We start from the raw sequence: 18,815 nt of genomic DNA on the forward strand, positions 1-18,815 counted from the left end.
TGGTTTAAGAAATCCTCAGCTAAAAGGATGGGCCAATGCTTGTCATAGGAGTATTTTTCAGTAGTCAAACAATACACAAATGACTTTCCTTACCTTTCCTCTCAGCTTGAAACATCACAAGGTAGATAACTAGCTCTTCAAATCAACATGATCCCACAATACTTTGTGTTTGTGTGACCATCTAGTGGTTGAGTTGTGGATTGCAGCATTTCAAGGCTTTTGCTTGCATGTTGCAATATGTTTCCATGTTGGTTTTATAAGAAAGTCCTTAACCAAGTCTGAGCTAATATTATTAAAACCACGTGGTTGCAGGAGTAAGCCTTAGCTAGACACCTCTTACATCAGCTTATCTCCCTTAAAACCAAAAGAGAGCAGTGATTTTGAGATCCAGCAAACCTGATCCTTCTTCACTGCTATGTGTGCTATCAGGGGGAATTCGGAACGCCATCATACAAATTATACTGACAGATCCAGATAATATCTAATCTGTATGGCCACAGTGTCTCTTCATGTTTTGATAATTGTTCTCTCTATTCCCCATGCTACCTCACAATTACTCAGACCATTAAAATGACCAAAGAAAATAATGCGTCGGTTAAAGAGACCACAGACTCTATCCAAATCTTCTTCTAAAAAAAAATTTAAAAAAAATTTCACGATCGCGATCAGAATTCCGACCCGATCTTTTCCAGTGGGATCGAGATTGGAGGTTATCTCAAGATCGGCTCAACCCTAAAAGTGACTTTTCCTATAGTGAAGCATTGACTAGGGTTGAGCATCGGGATTGGAAAAGATCGGATTTCGATCGGCGATCGAGCAAATTTCAGAATCGAGATCGGGATCAAGATAGGCTGGAAAATGATATGAAATCAGGATTTTAAAATTGATCTTGAAATCTCAAGATCGGCCCAACCCCAGTGGCGACTCAATAATTGATGAAGAAGGCTAATTTGAGCATTTACCAAGTAGTTACTGTCTTATTATACTGCAGTGCTTGTGTAGTATAAGATTTTATATGAATGATGATAAGATGCCCTAGATTCTTTCTAGTTCTGTGCTAGTTTGGCCTTAAGGACATAAAGAAGAATGATAAATCCAGCAAATGAGCCCTTGTAAATATATCCAGCGTAATTATGTGGTTGGTAATCTTATTAAAGTTAATATATATCGGGTTGCTGCATCCCCAGTCTGTAGTGAGTGGTTACATGTGAAATGAAAATCTAGGTCTTTGTATAAAAACTACACATTATACAATTGTATAGTGCTGGGAAAGTATTTAAAATACGTCTTTATCATTTATCATCGTGAATTTTTTTGATCTTTAAAGAAAACAATTAACATGAAACTTTATATTGCTATTTATTACTTTATACCTGTCCAATTTCAGCAAGTGTTAAATGTTTGTTCTTCAATTTTCCAGTATGCTTTCTGTATGGATTTCTCACAGTTTTCTAGATCTCTGATGGTTGTCATTTATCCTGCTCTCTCCCAATGGATAAACATAAGTCCTTGGTCATGTGATGTGCAGTCCATGGTCATGTGAGCTAATTCTAATCAGATGTCTGATTACTGTGCTGTGACTGTAACGAGCTGTACGTCCATCACATGACCATGGACTGTATATCATATGACTATGGACTGTAAATCACATGACCATAGACTGTGTATCACATGACCATGAACTGTATATCATATGACTATGGACTGTAAATCACATGACCATAGACTGTATATCACATGACCATGGACTGATTTATAGTTTCCTGGAAGTAAACAATGAATGACAACAAGCAGAAATGTACAGTAGATAACCATGATGAATGATGAATTGAAGCAGAACGTATTGGAAAATTGTATAACTTTTCATTATACAAGCACTAACAGCTACTTCCTGAAACTGGACAGTCCCTTTAACTTTACAATTCATTTCAACACCCCTACCTTCAATAATAGATAGATATTAGTCACACATTTCATACTTTACAAGACCACTGCAGACTATGTTTTAGAAAAATCTAACAACTTACCGTATATACTCGAGTATAAGCCGAATTTTTCAGCCCAGTTTTTGAGCTGAAAAAGCCCCCCTCGGCTTATACTCGAGTCAGCAAAAAAAAAAAAATATTTATTTTTTTTTTTTTTTTTAGGAGGGTGAGGGGTTTATGACCAGCCACAATGTCAATGTATAGAATCTCCCATAAAATAGTGCAAAATTAAAATAAATAAATAAAAGTTCTTAATCCCTCCTTTCTCTAAAATACATACAAAAGTAGAAAATGACTGTGACACACATACACATTAGGTATCCCTGTGTCTGACAGTGCCCTGTCTCCTGAATATAGGGTATCTGCAGTGCTCCTGTTCCATCAGGAAGGGGTTAATAGGAGCACTGCAGATACCCTATATTCAGCCAGGATGAATTCCAAGTGGGGGAAAAAAAAACAGTCCTCAGGCTCAGGGAAGGGGCAGACAGACAACCAAAACACCCCCTCCCCTTCCCCAGCATCTACTGCACCCAAAAACTACGACCATTTTAATTTTTGAAATTTTCCAGTAGCTGCTGCATTTCCCCCCAAGGCTTATACTCGAGTCAATAAGTTTTCCCAGTTTTTTGTGGTAAAATTAGGGAGGTCGGCTTATATTCGGGTCGGCTTATACTCGAGTATATACGGTATGTGATATATGCAGTTTTGAGGGCTATAACATTTTTTTCTTCTTCTTCTTCCTATCGCGCTGTGCTCTAAGACTGGGGAGGAACGCCCCCCTCCCCTCCTGATACTACTAGTCTATGGACGAGCTGTGTGAGCAGAGGGAGGGGCCGTTCCTCCCCGCTCACACTGTGCAGCGCGATAGGCACTGCTGGGCAGAAGGGCGTCCCTGGCTAAGTGTCAGAAACGCCCTTCTGACTGTAAAACCCTACGGTACCGGGACCGATAGCGCTTTACACCGGGCACAGATCGGGAAAGCCGATAGTGCGCTGAATTCAGCGCACTGTCGGCTTTCCAGCAGTGTATAGAACTGCCTGTGCCCAATCTGATGAAAGGTCCTCTTTAACTTTTTTCTTCTGGTTTCCACTGTATTGGAGCGACTACATTAGTCCCAGTTACAGCCTCTTAAGCTACACAATTTTGTGCAGCTGCTTACCAAGGATGTATATATCCATGCAGGGTTAAGAGTTTCCTACTCAGAAGTATATAGTATATGGGTAGTGTGGGAGTGGTTACAGGAGTCATCTGGTTTCTAAGAATGATAGCCTACCCTTAGGTTATGCCATCACTATCTATTTGGGTCTGACTCCCGAGATCCCCTTGGATCACCAGTATCGAGGCAGCGTGTCTCTTGCTCTTGAGTTCTATGAGACAATGCTGCAGCACTTACTCTTTGAGCTTCAATTTGTACAGCAATTGCGCAGCGTGGTGCGATCTCCGTATCGGTAATCTGTGGGGGTACCAGGTGTCAGACCCCTACAGATCTAATATTGATAAGACTACTGTATCTTTTTTAACTATGCATTCAAGTTGTTATCATATATTTTTAAAACATGGCCTGTAATGGTGTTTTACAATATAGGTGAATATGTTTATGTTACTGTCTAACTTTTTACATCATCATTGACGATTTTAAGCCTAGCCTTCTGTGCAGAACTTTTTCAGTTCTAACCCAAAACCTAAACTGTAATCCTTCCCCAGCCATTCAGAGAGAGATTTTTTATTCATTTATTTCACAACCAAGTTGTGCTTCAGCTTACAGAGAGGCAACTGAACTATTGGCTGTGCGGTAATTTTCTGGTACAATGCAGAACTTTCTTTCATCTAGTCTTCTGACTTGTTACTGTTTCACTTTGTTGAATTTTCTTCTTATTGTGGAGGTAACAATGTGGAGATTAGCTGATGGTGGAAATACTTGCATTTCCTTGTATGTTTTTTCAGGGATATAATTGGTTTCATGAGAAATTGGACTCCATGACCAAACTAGAGCTAAGTTAAGAGTGTATTCATCTGTAACACTAGTATTGTATTATTCATTATAAGTTATGCATCCACTCAGGTTCTTTGCTCACTATTTCTGTAAAGATCAGAAAACATCGGGGCCACACGGTGGCTCAGTGGTTAGCACTGCAGTCTTGCAGTGCTGGAGTCCTGGTGTTCAAATCCCGCCAAGGGCAAAAAAACATGTGCAAGGAGTTTGTATGTTCTCCCCGTGTTTGCATGGATTTCCATCCCATATTCTAAAAAAGACATACATAGGGGAAAAATGTACATTGTGAGCTCGATGTGGGGCTCACAATCTACATTTAAAAAAAATCAGAAAACATCCTGAGTGAGGCCTGGTTCACATCTGCGTTCGGTATTCCATTCAGGAGGTCTGCTGGGGGACCCCTGAACAGAATACCTGACACATTGACAATCTGTGAGCAATGAAAGCACACGGACCCCATAGATCTATGCTCACTGATTATCAATGTGTCGGGTATTCTGTTCGGGGGTCTGTAATGTATAATAGGGTCTGTGTGTTTTCCGTGTGGTGTCCGCACAAGTCATGCAGAGAGAAAAATAGTTCATGGCCTCGTTTTCTCTCTGCATGTTCCATGTGGACACCGTGCGGAAAACACATGGATCCCATTATAGTGTATGGGGACTGTGTACTTTCCTAAGCTCACTGCTTGTAAATGCATTCAGTATGACATTCGGGGGATCCCCAAGTGGAATACCGAATGCGTATGTGAACCAGGCCTGAGCTTTTTTGCACAGCACTATAGCTGCTCTGTGTACTTCTGTTCCATTATAAATCATTAATACGCTTTGTTATAATGCACCACCAAGAGACCTCAGAAACCATATTCTGAAATATTTTCAGTTCAGTTTAAACTTGAAATTTTCAATGTTAAATATATTATTCCCTAAAGCATTTAAAGGGGCTTTCTCACACACCCTTTTAAACAGAATCTTTCTGGGAATCGGTGTCTTTTTCAGTGACTATTCTGACCTCTGGTGATCACCTATGATCTGGTCAGATATTTTATCTGCAGGAAATGTAGCACTCCATGCTGGCCATTTTATGTAGCAAGCATTGCATGAATGACGTTCCCAGAACAGTAAACATGTTCTGGCTCATAGAGGGAACCCCCTGTCTGACATCCATATGTTTGTGAGACATCCCATTCTATACTCCATCCTAACAGTCAGTGATAGACCTACAATAATTTATACTGCAGAATTACTCATATCTATTTCCATAAAGTGCACTTGTATGCCTATGGACCAAATGTGAAAAGTAGACTGTTGAAAGTTATTTCCTACAATTGAAGATGCTACATTGTGTACTTGTATCTATAAATATGTCCTGTGTATAATGCACTGAGATGGGATTTTCAGAGAAGGACATTAAAAAGTATGTTTTGTCTTTGAAGTAAAGTGGAAAATATTTGATGTACTAAACTGTTCTAAGACGTTGTAAACCTTGGAGCAGTCAGACGCGCTCTTACTATAGTGTGTGTGATTATTTGGCTTCTGTGAATTATCCTGACAATGTGAATTTAATGTGCACTGTTTTGCACTGGCTCTTAATACTGTTAAATATACATATATACAAAGTGATATTCCGGTGTTATATTTATGACTGTTAAAATGTTGTGAATCCATGAGAGTAACTGTGGCATAAAAGACTTTAAAAACATAGATGCTTTGCTAAAATGACTAAAGGGTATTAAAGTGCATTTCTAAATCTTGTGTATATTTGCATGTTAAAGGGAATCTATCACCTCCCCAAGCATATTCAGCTGTCACCACCATGTTACAGAGCACATTATAATGATACATAACATTACTTAGTTACCTATGTATGTCACTTTTGTAGATTTGGAGAAAAACAACTTTGACGTTTTATGCAATGCTGCCCTGGGAACCTGCCACTCAGACCCCTACCATCATATTTCTGCACCAGCCCATGCAGTGAGAGGTGATAGTCCAATGCTATGGCATCACTCATCCAATATGAGCAACCACACTGAAGGCTCCCCTCCTCCGCAGTGAATAGCTACACATATGCATAAGACTTCAAAGTCATTTTTCTCAAAATCTACAAAAATGACATATATAACAAGTCGTTTATCACTGTAATGTGCTCTGTAATGTAACGGTAGTGGTTAAATATTTGGGGTAGACTTCTTTTATAGAGAGAGATAACAGGCCTTTGCCCTTTTTTGACTTTAGCCTATATGCACACTAACATATCAGGGATATTTGTTTTTAGGAAGTAAAGCAATGGTATGTTATTGTGGAAACCGCCTTTGTGATAAGTCACAATATTGTATACAATGGGTTTTCCTTACTCTAAAGCATTTTGATTGTTATAAATGAAAGTATATTAAATAAACTTTGTTCAAATTGTATTTTGTCTACTAAGACTCTGAAACTGTTTTTCATCTGTAAAATAAACTTTGCAGTAGTACAAGATACATAGTGGTGTGGATGCATCAGTATACGGCTGGGGCCCCACGGGACGGAAATGCTTTACAGTTAGGGCAAAGTGGATGGGATTGTAGCGAATCCCATGGCCACTATGCAGTAAAAACTACGGTGTGGACACACCGCAATCGCAGCATGTCAATTATACCTACGGAAATGCCAACAGTTTCCCCATAGGTATAATTGTAACAGAATGTCTGCAGAGGAAAAATCCACGTCTAAAGCGCTGCAAAAAGAACCATGATGTGTTACCGCCGCGGTTTTCCCTGGAGTGCTTTTTTGCTATGGGTTGTCCCGTGCGGCCTTAGCCTTAGACTACATGCACACAACAGTAGTAGTTTTTCTCCGTCCACAAAAAACATCTGTATTGCATTGCAATCACAAAAAGACGTATTATTTCATACACTTATTTGGGGTGGATCTGTGCCACAAATATGGACAGGAATAGAAGCTGCTCCATATTTTGCAGATGGTTTTATGGCCCTGGACATTGATCTGTAAAAATATATACTGAAAACAACTACGGTGATGTGCATGGGGCCTCAGACATTGGGCATGGTGGTGATACAGATGCTATATGGATATAGCATGTACCGAATACCACATCATTCTACCTTATAACATATAACATTAAAAGGAGTCTATCACCAGGATGAAGCCTGTTAAATCAGTAGCACAGATAGGCAAGACTTACTTGATTCTAATGAGTTTTCCCCATGAATATGTGTGCCTACATTGCAGAGACCTTTATTTCAGAATATGGAAAATGGAGAACCAATGGCAGCGATGTTACTTGACTCTGTTACACCCCACACTGCCCAGTAACGCCCGCATTTCCCCTTCCCTTCTATGAGTGACAGGGCTAGAGAATTGTAATCTCATCTGGCCATGTCACTCAAAGTAAGGAGTGGGAAGGAGGCTGTATTAGAGCAGCGTTTGGCTTTGCTATTTGGAGCAACAGAGCCATCTAAGGGTAATTTCACACAGGGCTTTTTGGTCAGGATTTTGAGGTTGTATCCGTGTCAAAATCCTGACCAAAAAGACGGTTCCCATTGAAATCAATGGGAGCCGCTCATGTCTTTTTTTCCGGGAGCCGTTTCTTCTGGCTCCTGGGAAAAAGAAGCGACATGCTCATTCTTCAGGCCGATTCACCTCGCAATTCGGCCTGAAGACACTCCCTCCTCCCGAAAAGGCCCATTCATTAGACCTAATCCAGCGCGGAGTGCGTGCGGCTGGATGCCGTTGAAGTGCACTGGCATTCAGTTGCAGCTACCCATTTTTTGGCCTGGAACTTGAGGCGGCCTCCGTCTCAGGTTCCGGACCAAAAAACTCTGTGTGCACTTACTCTAAGGTGCTCCAAATTGCTCATTTGTATATTGTGAAATAAATGAATATTTAGACAACTGAGGCGTGGGGGGAGAAATACATAAGAATCAGGTGATCCTGACCTATCAGTGTTGCTGATTTAATACTGTACTGCTTCACCTTGGTGACAGACTCTCTTTAAAGCTGTCCTCACTCAAGTAATATGAAAATGGTGCAAGAATTTTATTCAATGTACAGAAGAACAAAAGGACATTTAAAAAAAATTAATTGTTATACGTAATAATACTAACCTGTCTGCAGATCATAAACTGCTTATATCAGTGGGATAGAATGTATCTTATGGGTGACTACATAAACTGAAACACAATGCGAAATACAGATAAATAAATCTGAGAAACAAACAAAATGTATGTGGATTTGTGGCAAAAATGTAGAAAATGTCATTTACACCAGAATAATATAAATACCAATTCATAAACCATGATATAGTAGGGAATATCAGGACAGAACCCCATATGTATTGCTGCCTCCTAGTGCAGCCTCAGAAATGAGAATAATTCTTCACAGCCCTCTGTAATATGACTTATTGCTACTTTATTAGAGATGAAATGTAATTAAGATGGCAATGACAACATGGTAGATGAATGGCTATACATAATATCGAACGCTTCAGTCACATTCCTTCCCTGTGACACTCATGGTTGATCGCTATTCATAAAGGTCAGGAATAAGAGAGGAATGTTTAATATTATGTACAGTCATTCATCCACTAGGCCGCTGTTTGCCAGATGTTGTGAGTGCCATGTTAAATACCACTGATAAAATAACAATCAAATGAGTATATTCATTATACTCATATACTGTATATGTATATCATATATACATATATTCAAGAGTGCGGGGAATTCTTATCTATATCATGCCTATTACATTCCAGATTCTTCAGGAATGGGATGTAGAACCACAAATTACCCATAAACTGTACACGCATACTACAGTATGGGGACATACCTCTAAATCATTAGGTTTAGGTGTTTCATTCCGTTCCTTTGCCACAAGTATATAAAATCCAGCACCTAGCCATGCGGCCTGCCCTCATGAACATTTGTGAAAGGATGGCTCATTTCACTGTAATAGGAGTCCACTGTAGCAGTCAGTTTGCAAAATTTCTTCTCTTAGATATTCCACAATCAATGGTATTAAAGAGGACCTTTCACCATTTTTCACACAGGCAGTTCTATATACTGCCGGAAAGCTGACAGTGTGCTGAGTTCAGCACACTGTCGGCTTTCCCGATCTGTGCCCGGTGTGAAGAGCTTACGGCCCGGTACCGTAGCTCTTCTATGGTCAGAAGGGCGTTTCTGACTGTTAGCCAGAGACGTCCTTCTGCCTCGCGGCGCCAATCGCGCTATGCTGTGGAGCCGGGAGGAACGCCCCCTCCATCTCTGATAATGCTCGTCTATGGACGAGTACTGCGAGCAGAGGGAGGGGGCGTTCCTCCCAGCTCTCACAGCACAGCGCGATTGGCTGTGCTGTGAAGAAGGACGTCTCTGGCTAACTGTCAGAAACGCCCTTCTGACCATAGAAGAGCTACGGTACCGGGCCGTAAGCTCTTCACACCGGGCACACATCGGGAAAGCCGACAGTGCGCTGAACTCAGCACACTGTCAGCTTTCCGGCAGTATATAGAACTGCCTGTGTGAAAAATGGTGAAAGGTCCTCTTTAATGACATGTAGAAGCGCTTAAAGGGGCCACACGGTGGTTCAGTGGTTAGCACTGCACCCTTGCAGCGCTGGAGTCCTGGAGTTCAAATCCCACCAAGGGCAGAAAACCATCTGCAAGGAGTTTGTATGTTCTCCCCGTGTTTGCATGGATTTCCATCCCATATTCCAAAGACATACTGATAGGGGAAAAATTGTACATTGTGAGCTCTATGTGGGGCTCACAATCTACATAGAAAAAAAAACCCAAAAAGTAGAAGCGCTTAGAAACCGCAACAACACGGCCACAAACGTAAGGTTAAAGAATGGGGTTGCAGAGTGCGGAGGCGCATAATGTATGAAAGTTGCAAAGCCACTACTGAGAGACAACACCAGCACACAAACAGCACTGCGAGCTTCATGGCGTAGATTACAATGTCTGACCAGCTGCATTCAAGTCTTACTTCACCATCACAATGTCAAGTGTACACTTTCTCTGTGATGAATCACATTACTCTATCAAGAAATCTGATGGATGAGTCTGAGTTTGGTGAATGCCAGGTGAACCTGCCTGACTGGGTGATACCAACTATAACGTTTGGTGGAGGACGGATAATACTGTGGAGTTGTTTTTCAGGGATGGGCTCCTTAGTTCTGGTACAGGGAAATCTTAATGCTTCAGCATACCAAAACACTTTGGACAATGCTTCCAACTTTGTGTGAAAAGTTTAGGGTAGGACTTTTTCTGACCCAGATCGACCATGACCCAGTTCACAAAGCAAGGTCCATAAAGTCAAGGTTTGGTGTGTTTGAACTTGACTGATCTACACATTGCTCTTACCTCTGACCTCAACCCCATTGAACACCTTTGAGATGAACTAGAAAGGAGATTACAAGACAGCCTTATTGTGCAATATCAGGTCTGACAATTGCTCTTTTGGGTGAAAGGGCAAAATTTCCTACTGACACTCTTAGTAGAAGAGTGAAAGCCATTTTCACTGCAAATGGGCAGCAGTATACCATATACAGTGCTGTATACTAAGTAGTGAGTATAATATTCTCTCCCAGTAGTGATAAATAAGCAGTAAGGTCACAGAAGGAGAACTGTTATATCAGAGTGAACCTGTCACCAAGAAAGTGCAATCTGTAGGCAGCATGTTATAGAGCCGGAGGAATGAACAGACTGATATATGGTTTTGCTAGTAAGGATTCAGTCCTAACTTGTCATTGAAATCTCTGCTGTTCCTTTGATCGCACCGCATCCTTGGCTTTATGGCAGAGACTTGCATCTGTCTCTGTATGCACAGTCATAGAAGGAAGGTTGTCAGTCACTGACAGTATCATCTCCTCGACTTCTCAGCAGGGATTTTAATGAATAAAATAGTTAAACTGAAACTTTCTCTACAAGTCTATTCATGTTCTCTGCTCCTCCTGCACTCTAACATGCTGCCTGCAGATGGCACTGCAGTGCCACTGTCAAATGTACTAATTCAGTAGTAGTTAGGGAATAGTTTGGCAACTTTTTTGACATTGCTGCTGATATTTAAAATCTTACAGTTGCAGTAAAAAGTAATTAACTCTTTAGAGTTACATGAATTTGTGCACTGAATACTAATAAAACCTGATCTGAGTGTTCCAAGTCAAACAAGAACATGTTATAGATAAACACAATCTAAATATACTAACAATATTCAAGCAATTGTACTATTCATGTCAATTATTGAACACTAGCAGGAGGATCCGGCTTCGGACGAATACATTTAATTTTTTGTTTGTGTAGTGGCCTCATAAGAATTGCCCAGCTTTGCACTGGTTTATTTTGTATGACGTTTGCGTGTGTGTCCATAAGCGTCATGTGATCATGTGTATCTCAATTTGGATATCTTTGAAAAACCTGCGATCGGTTGTTATGAATACCTGAAGTAAAGCTGTGTGAATAAGAACTTGTGTAAGAGTGTCATCTACAGTGCCCTACCCCCTTTAAAGCTGACCTAAAGCAGTTAAGAACAGTGACTGGGTTGTTATGGAAACCTGGCATACAGCTGTGATGTGTGATAGTGTGCTGAGCTGTGTATCTAATCCTCCGACGTGTGATAGTGTGCTGAGCTGTGTATCTAATCCTCCGACGTGTGATAGTGTGCTGAGCTGTGTATCTAATCCTCCGACGTGTGATAGTGTGCTGAGCTGTGTATCTAATCCTCCGACGTGCGATAGTGTGCTGAGCTGTGTATCTAATCCTCTGATGTAGGAGACTGTGTGCTTAGCTATGTATCTAATCCTCTGATGTGTGATACTGTGTGCTGAGCTGTGTATCTAATCCTCCGATGTATGATACTCTGTGCTGAGCTGTGTATCTAATCCTCCGATGTGTGATACTGTGTGCTGAGCTGTGTATCTAATCCTCTGATGTGTGAAACTGTGTGCTTAGCTATGTATCTAATCCTCTGATGTTTGATACTGTGTGCTTAGCTATGTATCTAATCCTCTGATGTGTGATGGTGTATGCTGAGCTGTGTATCTAATCTTCTGAGCGTTGAGACCTTCTCAGATACCTGATGTAAGAAATGTGTTCAAACCAAAACGATTCTTGGGTCGGAAATGGCTAAAACTGAAGTAAATTTTTTAAAAAGCGGTCTCATCTCTTCTCATTAATAAATAGGTTCACTTTCTTTTTCTCTTTGCAATGTGGATGCTTACTAAATATGCTCAATAACAGGTATAACATAAAATGGTCCATCTATTTGTGTGCTGTGACATTGTTATATAACACAATCTCAGGCAGACACAATCCAACCACTTTTTAGTGATTAGATGATTAAAAGGGATTATTTTACATTTTCTTACATCTATATGTATAAACACCATAATATATTGTGACTTTGCCACTTGGTTCATAAACCAGCAATGCATCGGTAAACTATGGCTATAAAATAATGTGGTCCCTCTTCATTCTATTCTGAATCTGATGTGACGTGTATATTTATAATGGTGGGGTAGTTTGGTGTTTTTTTAATAACTGTCTTTTAATAACATTTGCCGTGTAGTACAGGGAATACTGCTGTGTAATGAATTCTATGTTTACTCATTCAGCAGATTCGTCTTGTAATACAGCCCCTGAACGGGTTCATTGTATTGAAGTCTGTGTAAGCCTTGATGAACTATCTTATACAGTTACATAGAAAACAGGGCCTTCTGGCTGGTATGTGACGGTATCGACAGGTCAATCTGCTGATCACATGACCAGTGGAGAATCCTTTCGGCTGCTGAGAAATCTGTACGGTGACACTAGGTCCGCTGCCAAACCATTTAAAAAGAAAAAAAAATAGTGAATATCCGAAATCATCTTTTTAGACTGATTAGTCAATGGGTGTCCATCAAAAAAACTGTCTGTCTGTTTATGACCAATCCATTTTGTTTAGTCCCCCCCCCTTCTTCATTCTGAGCACGTGCAGACAGAAAAACAGATTGCAAAAAGATCCGTTTGTGCGCACCTTCCATAAATCCATGTTTAAAAAAACGGAATTGTTGCTGTCCATCTGGTAGCCTTATGTTTTGCACGGAACAAATGTCCGGCAAGTCCGACTTTTTTCTCTGTCCAAAACAGCTGATACCAGTTGGAAAGGGTCCAAATGCAGACCTGTGGGTGGTTTTTACAACTCATTGAAATCAATAGGTTTTAAAATGAACCGTTCAAAATCCGTTTTTGAGGATTTGATGGTTTGCTTGGACAGCTGATTTTGCTTGGATAGCCAAACAAGCATGTGAACCCAGCCTGAATAAACTCACCATTCCTTACACAGTGGTATTCCCTGTTTGACAGGGCCAAAGAATAAAAAACCCAACACAATGCTGCTGTAAAATGAGATGTTATTCGATTAAGCATTGACTCAAATCTTCTGATCTGATCATTGCTCTGGTATCCACATGTGTCCATTCCTTTTCATTGTCACATCCTTTCTGCTTACTGTTCGGTGCAGGTGCAGCAAATCTGTACATGGGGTACACAAACCAAGGGGCGCAACAGCACCTTTCCTTAGTGCAGTGAAGCACTTTTATATTTTGGAATATGTACAGGTCATATGTGCTCATACCCAATTCCAATATGGAGAGAAGTGGCAGCAAATTATATATTATTTTAGTGACTACTGTTCCTCCTCACAGCTTTGTCACTTTAGTAGTAGTGTTTGGAAGTTCAGCGCATTGTCACTTACTAGAACACAGGTTATTACTATTACACTATTACATTCAGCCCGGGAAATACACTCAGAACATGTTTCACACGTAGATATTAGAGATGAGCGAACACTAAAATGTTCGAGGTTCGAAATTCGATTCGAACAGCCGCTCACTGTTCGAGTGTTCGAATGGGTTTCGAACCCCATTATAGTCTATGGGGAACATAAACTCGTTAAGGGGGAAACCCAAATTCGTGTCTGGAGGGTCACCAAGTCCACTATGACACCCCAGGAAATGATACCAACACCCTGGAATGACACTGGGACAGCAGGGGAAGCATGTCTGGGGGCATAAAAGTCACTTTATTTCATGGAAATCCCTGTCAGTTTGCGATTTTCGCAAGCTAACTTTTCCCCATAGAAATGCATTGGCCAGTGCTGATTGGCCAGAGTACGGAACTCGACCAATCAGCGCTGGCTCTGCTGGAGGAGGCGGAGTCTAAGATAGCTCCACACCAGTCTCCATTCAGGTCCGACCTTAGACTCCGCCTCCTCCGGCAGAGCCAGCGCTGATTGGCCGAAGGCTGGCCAATGCATTCCTATGCGAATGCAGACTTAGCAGTGCTGAGTCAGTTTTGCTCAACTACACATCTGATGCACACTCGGCACTGCTACATCAGATGTAGCAATCTGATGTAGCAGAGCCGAGGGTGCACTAGAACCCCTGTGCAAACTCAGTTCACGCTAATAGAATGCATTGGCCAGCGCTGATTGGCCAATGCATTCTATTAGCCCGATGAAGTAGAGCTGAATGTGTGTGCTAAGCACACACATTCAGCACTGCTTCATCAAGCCAATACAATGCATTAGCCAGTGCTGATTGGCCAGAGTACGGAATTCGGCCAATCAGCGCTGGCCAATGCATTCTATTAGCCCGATGAAGTAGAGCTGAATGTGTGTGCTAAGCACACACATTCAGCACTGCTTCATCAAGCCAATACAATGCATTAGCCAGTGCTGATTGGCCAGAGTACGGAATTCGGCCAATCAGCGCTGGCTCTGCTGGAGGAGGCGGAGTCTAAGGTCGGACCTGAATGGAGACTGGTGTGGAGCGATCTTAGACTCCGCCTCCTCCAGCAGAGCCAGCGCTGATTGGCCGAATTCCGTACTCTGGCCAATCAGCACTGGCTAATGCATTGTATTGGCGTGATGAAGCAGTGCTGAATGTGTGTGCTTAGCACACACATTCAGCTCTACTTCATCGGGCTAATAGAATGCATTGGCCAGCGCTGATTGGCCGAATTCCGTACTCTGGCCAATCAGTGCTGGCCAATGCATTCTATTAGCTTGATGAAGCAGAGTGTGCACAAGGGTTCAAGCGCACCCTCGGCTCTGATGTAGCAGAGCCGAGGCTGCACAAGGGTTCAAGCGCACCCTCGGCTCTGATGTAGGAGAGCCGAGGGTGCACTTGAACCCTTGTGCAGCCTCGGCTCTGCTACATCAGAGCCGAGGGTGCGCTTGAACCCTTGTGCACACTCTGCTTCATCAAGCTAATAGAATGCATTGGCCAGCGCTGATTGGCCAATGTATTCTATTAGCCTGATGAAGTAGAGCTGAATGTGTGTGCTAAGCACACACATTCAGCTCTACTTCATCGGGCTAATAGAATGCATTGGCCAGCGCTGATTGGCCAGAGTACGGAACTCGACCAATCAGCGCTGGCTCTGCTGGAGGAGGCGGAGTCTAAGATCGCTCCACACCAGTCTCCATTCAGGTCCGACCTTAGACTCCGCCTCCTCCAGCAGAGCCAGCGCTGATTGGCCGAATTCCGTACTCTGGCCAATCAGCACTGGCTAATGCATTGTATTGGCGTGATGAAGCAGTGCTGAATGTGTGTGCTTAGCACACACATTCAGCTCTACTTCATCGGGCTAATAGAATGCATTGGCCAATCAGCGCTGGCCAATGCATTCTATTAGCGTGAACTGAGTTTGCACAGGGGTTCTAGTGCACCCTCGGCTCTGCTACATCAGATTGCTACATCTGATGTAGCAGTGCCGAGTGTGCATCAGATGTGTAGTTGAGCAAAACTGACTCAGCACTGCTAAGTCTCTGCATTCGCATAGGAATGCATTGGCCAGCCTTCGGCCAATCAGCGCTGGCTCTGCCGGAGGAGGCGGAGTCTAAGGTCGGACCTGAATGGAGACTGGTGTGGAGCGATCTTAGACTCCGCCTCCTCCAGCAGAGCCAGCGCTGATTGGTCGAGTTCCGTACTCTGGCCAATCAGCGCTGGCCAATGCATTCTATTAGCCCGATGAAGTAGAGCTGAATGTGTGTGCTTAGCACACACATTCAGCTCTACTTCATCAGGCTAATAGAATACATTGGCCAATCAGCGCTGGCCAATGCATTCTATTAGCTTGATGAAGCAGAGTGTGCACAAGGGTTCAAGCGCACCCTCGGCTCTGATGTAGCAGAGCTGAGGGTGCACAAGGGTTCAAGTGCACCCTCGGCTCTCCTACATCAGAGCCGAGGGTGCGCTTGAACCCTTGTGCAGCCTCGGCTCTGCTACATCAGAGCCGAGGGTGCGCTTGAACCCTTGTGCACACTCTGCTTCATCAAGCTAATAGAATGCATTGGCCAGCACTGATTGGCCAGAGTACGGAATTCGGCCAATCAGCGCTGGCCAATGCATCCCTATGGGAAAAAGTTTATCTCACAAAAATCACAATTACACACCCGATAGAGCCCCAAAAAGTTATTTTTAATAACATTCCCCCCTAAATAAAGGTTATCCCTAGCTATCCCTGCCTGTACAGCTATCCCTGTCTCATAGTCTCAAAGTTCACATTCTCATATGACCCGGATTTGAAATCCACTATTCGTCTAAAATGGAGGTCACCTGATTTCGGCAGCCAATGACTTTTTCCAATTTTTTTCAATGCCCCCAGTGTCGTAGTTCCTGTCCCACCTCCCCTGCGCTGTTATTGGTGCAAAAAAGGCGCCAGGGAAGGTGGGAGGGGAATCGAATTTTGGCGCACTTTACCACGTGGTGTTCGATTCGATTCGAACATGGCGAACACCCTGATATCCGATCGAACATGTGTTCGATAGAACACTGTTCGCTCATCTCTAGTAGATATGTCTAAAGTTTGTAACTTGAGAAAACGGAAACCCAATCTGCTTAAAAAGAAGTTACTTATGGAAACCCCACGGACCCCATAGACCCCTGAAAATGTGTAGAGAAAAGACCTGCTTGCAGGATTCAGGGAGGTAATACCCGAACGTAGATCAAGTGCTGGTGTGAATCCAGTCTTAGATTATACAAGAGCTCCTATGATTGTTGGAGCATCTGCTATTTGTGAGGCAAAACCCATTTTGTAAAGATACAGAGATATATTTCAGGACACTTGCAGTATACGTTACTTCACATTATACTGACTTATTCAATTTCTTAGAAAGATAATATAGCCTTTAAATCTAGTCTGCAAACTATTCTAGGCAGTCAGCAGACAAGTGTCAGGACAATAATTACCTTTCTATTTTTTGGTCATTAAATTATAATGAAATATTTTTTCTCTTTTTTAGAAGAAAAGTGTCTCGGGGATAAGTCTGTTTTCTGTCGTTTGGAAGTGCTGTCTCGGTATTGCACAATGCGTGGATATAGTAGACTGTGCTGTAAGGCCTGCAATTCATCTCACAGTTCAAGTGACAGTAATGTAAAAAATAATAGCATTGAAACTCTTTCACCAGTCAATCCGACTCTTCCAAGTGTCTCCTACACCATGCTACACACCCCTATGTACAGTACTCCGATGTCTACTGTAAATGTAAGTGACAATTTGCAAGACACCAACAGAGTGGATGTGCTCTACAAAAAAAATAGGCTTGACAATGAAGTCCCCCCTCCTAATATCCTACCACGCAGAAGACCCATCTATGAAAAGACAAAAAACCAGAGGATTCAACAACTGATCGCAGAGAAATTACAAGAGGCCAAAAAGAAACTGCATTAACGTCAAGAGCATTTTCTACGAAAATGGAAGATTATGGCGCTATACGGAATCCCAGACTGTCCAAGGCATTTGTGATGTTACCATGTTATGCAGGTGCAGGTAACATTTTCAGGACTTAGGATGATTGCATTTTCTCAGTAATAATACCAAACCTACAGTGACCTTCAAGGGTAACATTGTTTACAGAAGCTTCTGGTGCTGTTTTTCTTATCACAATCAGATTGTCTACATTTATTACAGTAATACTATTGTCACGTGTTCATGTAAAAGTGTAAATCATATCCATTACTGTTTGTAAGAATATACAATTAGAATGTTTTGCAATAGAACCACTGTATCTGCCGCTCTCATTTTCTCATTCTGTTCACGAAACATATTACTTCCTAGCAATCCTGTATATGTTTTCACCATGGAAGGGGTTGTCTCATAACAGACAACCCCTAAATACGCTGCCACTGACTTTACCAGGGTAAATTTTAGCACAAAAAATTAACCTAGGAACAAAAGCTGTGAGATCATTCATAGAAAAATAGCAACTTTACCGATTCCTGGCCCATAAGATTCTATTTGATGGGGGGTGGGAGGCTGTTCAGATGTCATTACATAATACACAGTCCAGTCACATTAATGTGACCACCTGTCAAAATCCAGAATAACCACCTTTGGCAGAGCGGACCGCTGCGAGACGTGCAGGAAGAGAGGGGATCTTGTGATGATGTTCACTGGGATGTTGAGCCAAGTAGAAAGGATCAATGGTACTGCACACTCAACTTAATGGTGTGGTGCTATCAGTAATAGGGTCCTCCGACCCGTATAACCAATAAGGATCGATGCTGCTGCGCACACTAGTGTTCAGGAAGGTGCGACTATTCAAAAGGTGAATAATTATTACAGTGATAACGCCATGAACATAAAGCAAATAGACATATATGAACAGAGTGAGGACTAGATCAGGGTATATGACGGTTCGGTCATGCGACCTTCATCAAAGTTGATCTAGTGTGGGGCAGGCCCAGGCCTAAGTGTCATGGCCTATATGCCTATTTGCTTTATGTTCATGGCGTTATCACTGTAATAATTATTCACCTTTTGAATAAATAATAGCATCTTCTTGAACGCTAGTGTGTGCA

General features: G+C 42.1%; 1 protein-coding gene across 1 annotated transcript in view; it reads left to right on the forward strand.

Moving 5' to 3' along the window:
- The window catches only part of LOC142203773 (A disintegrin and metalloproteinase with thrombospondin motifs 2-like), a 283,879-nt gene extending 265,444 nt beyond the window's left edge, over positions 1-18,435 (forward strand). The window contains exon 22 of the mRNA XM_075274794.1: positions 17,258-18,435. Within this exon, the coding sequence (XP_075130895.1) occupies positions 17,258-17,685 (428 nt within the window). The 3' untranslated portion in view covers positions 17,686-18,435. The remainder of the gene's footprint in view (positions 1-17,257) is intronic.
- Positions 18,436-18,815: the final 380 nt, after the last annotated feature.

The sequence above is a fragment of the Leptodactylus fuscus genome, chromosome 5 (assembly GCF_031893055.1).
Source record: "Leptodactylus fuscus isolate aLepFus1 chromosome 5, aLepFus1.hap2, whole genome shotgun sequence".
Classification (NCBI taxonomy): Eukaryota; Metazoa; Chordata; class Amphibia; order Anura; family Leptodactylidae; genus Leptodactylus; species Leptodactylus fuscus.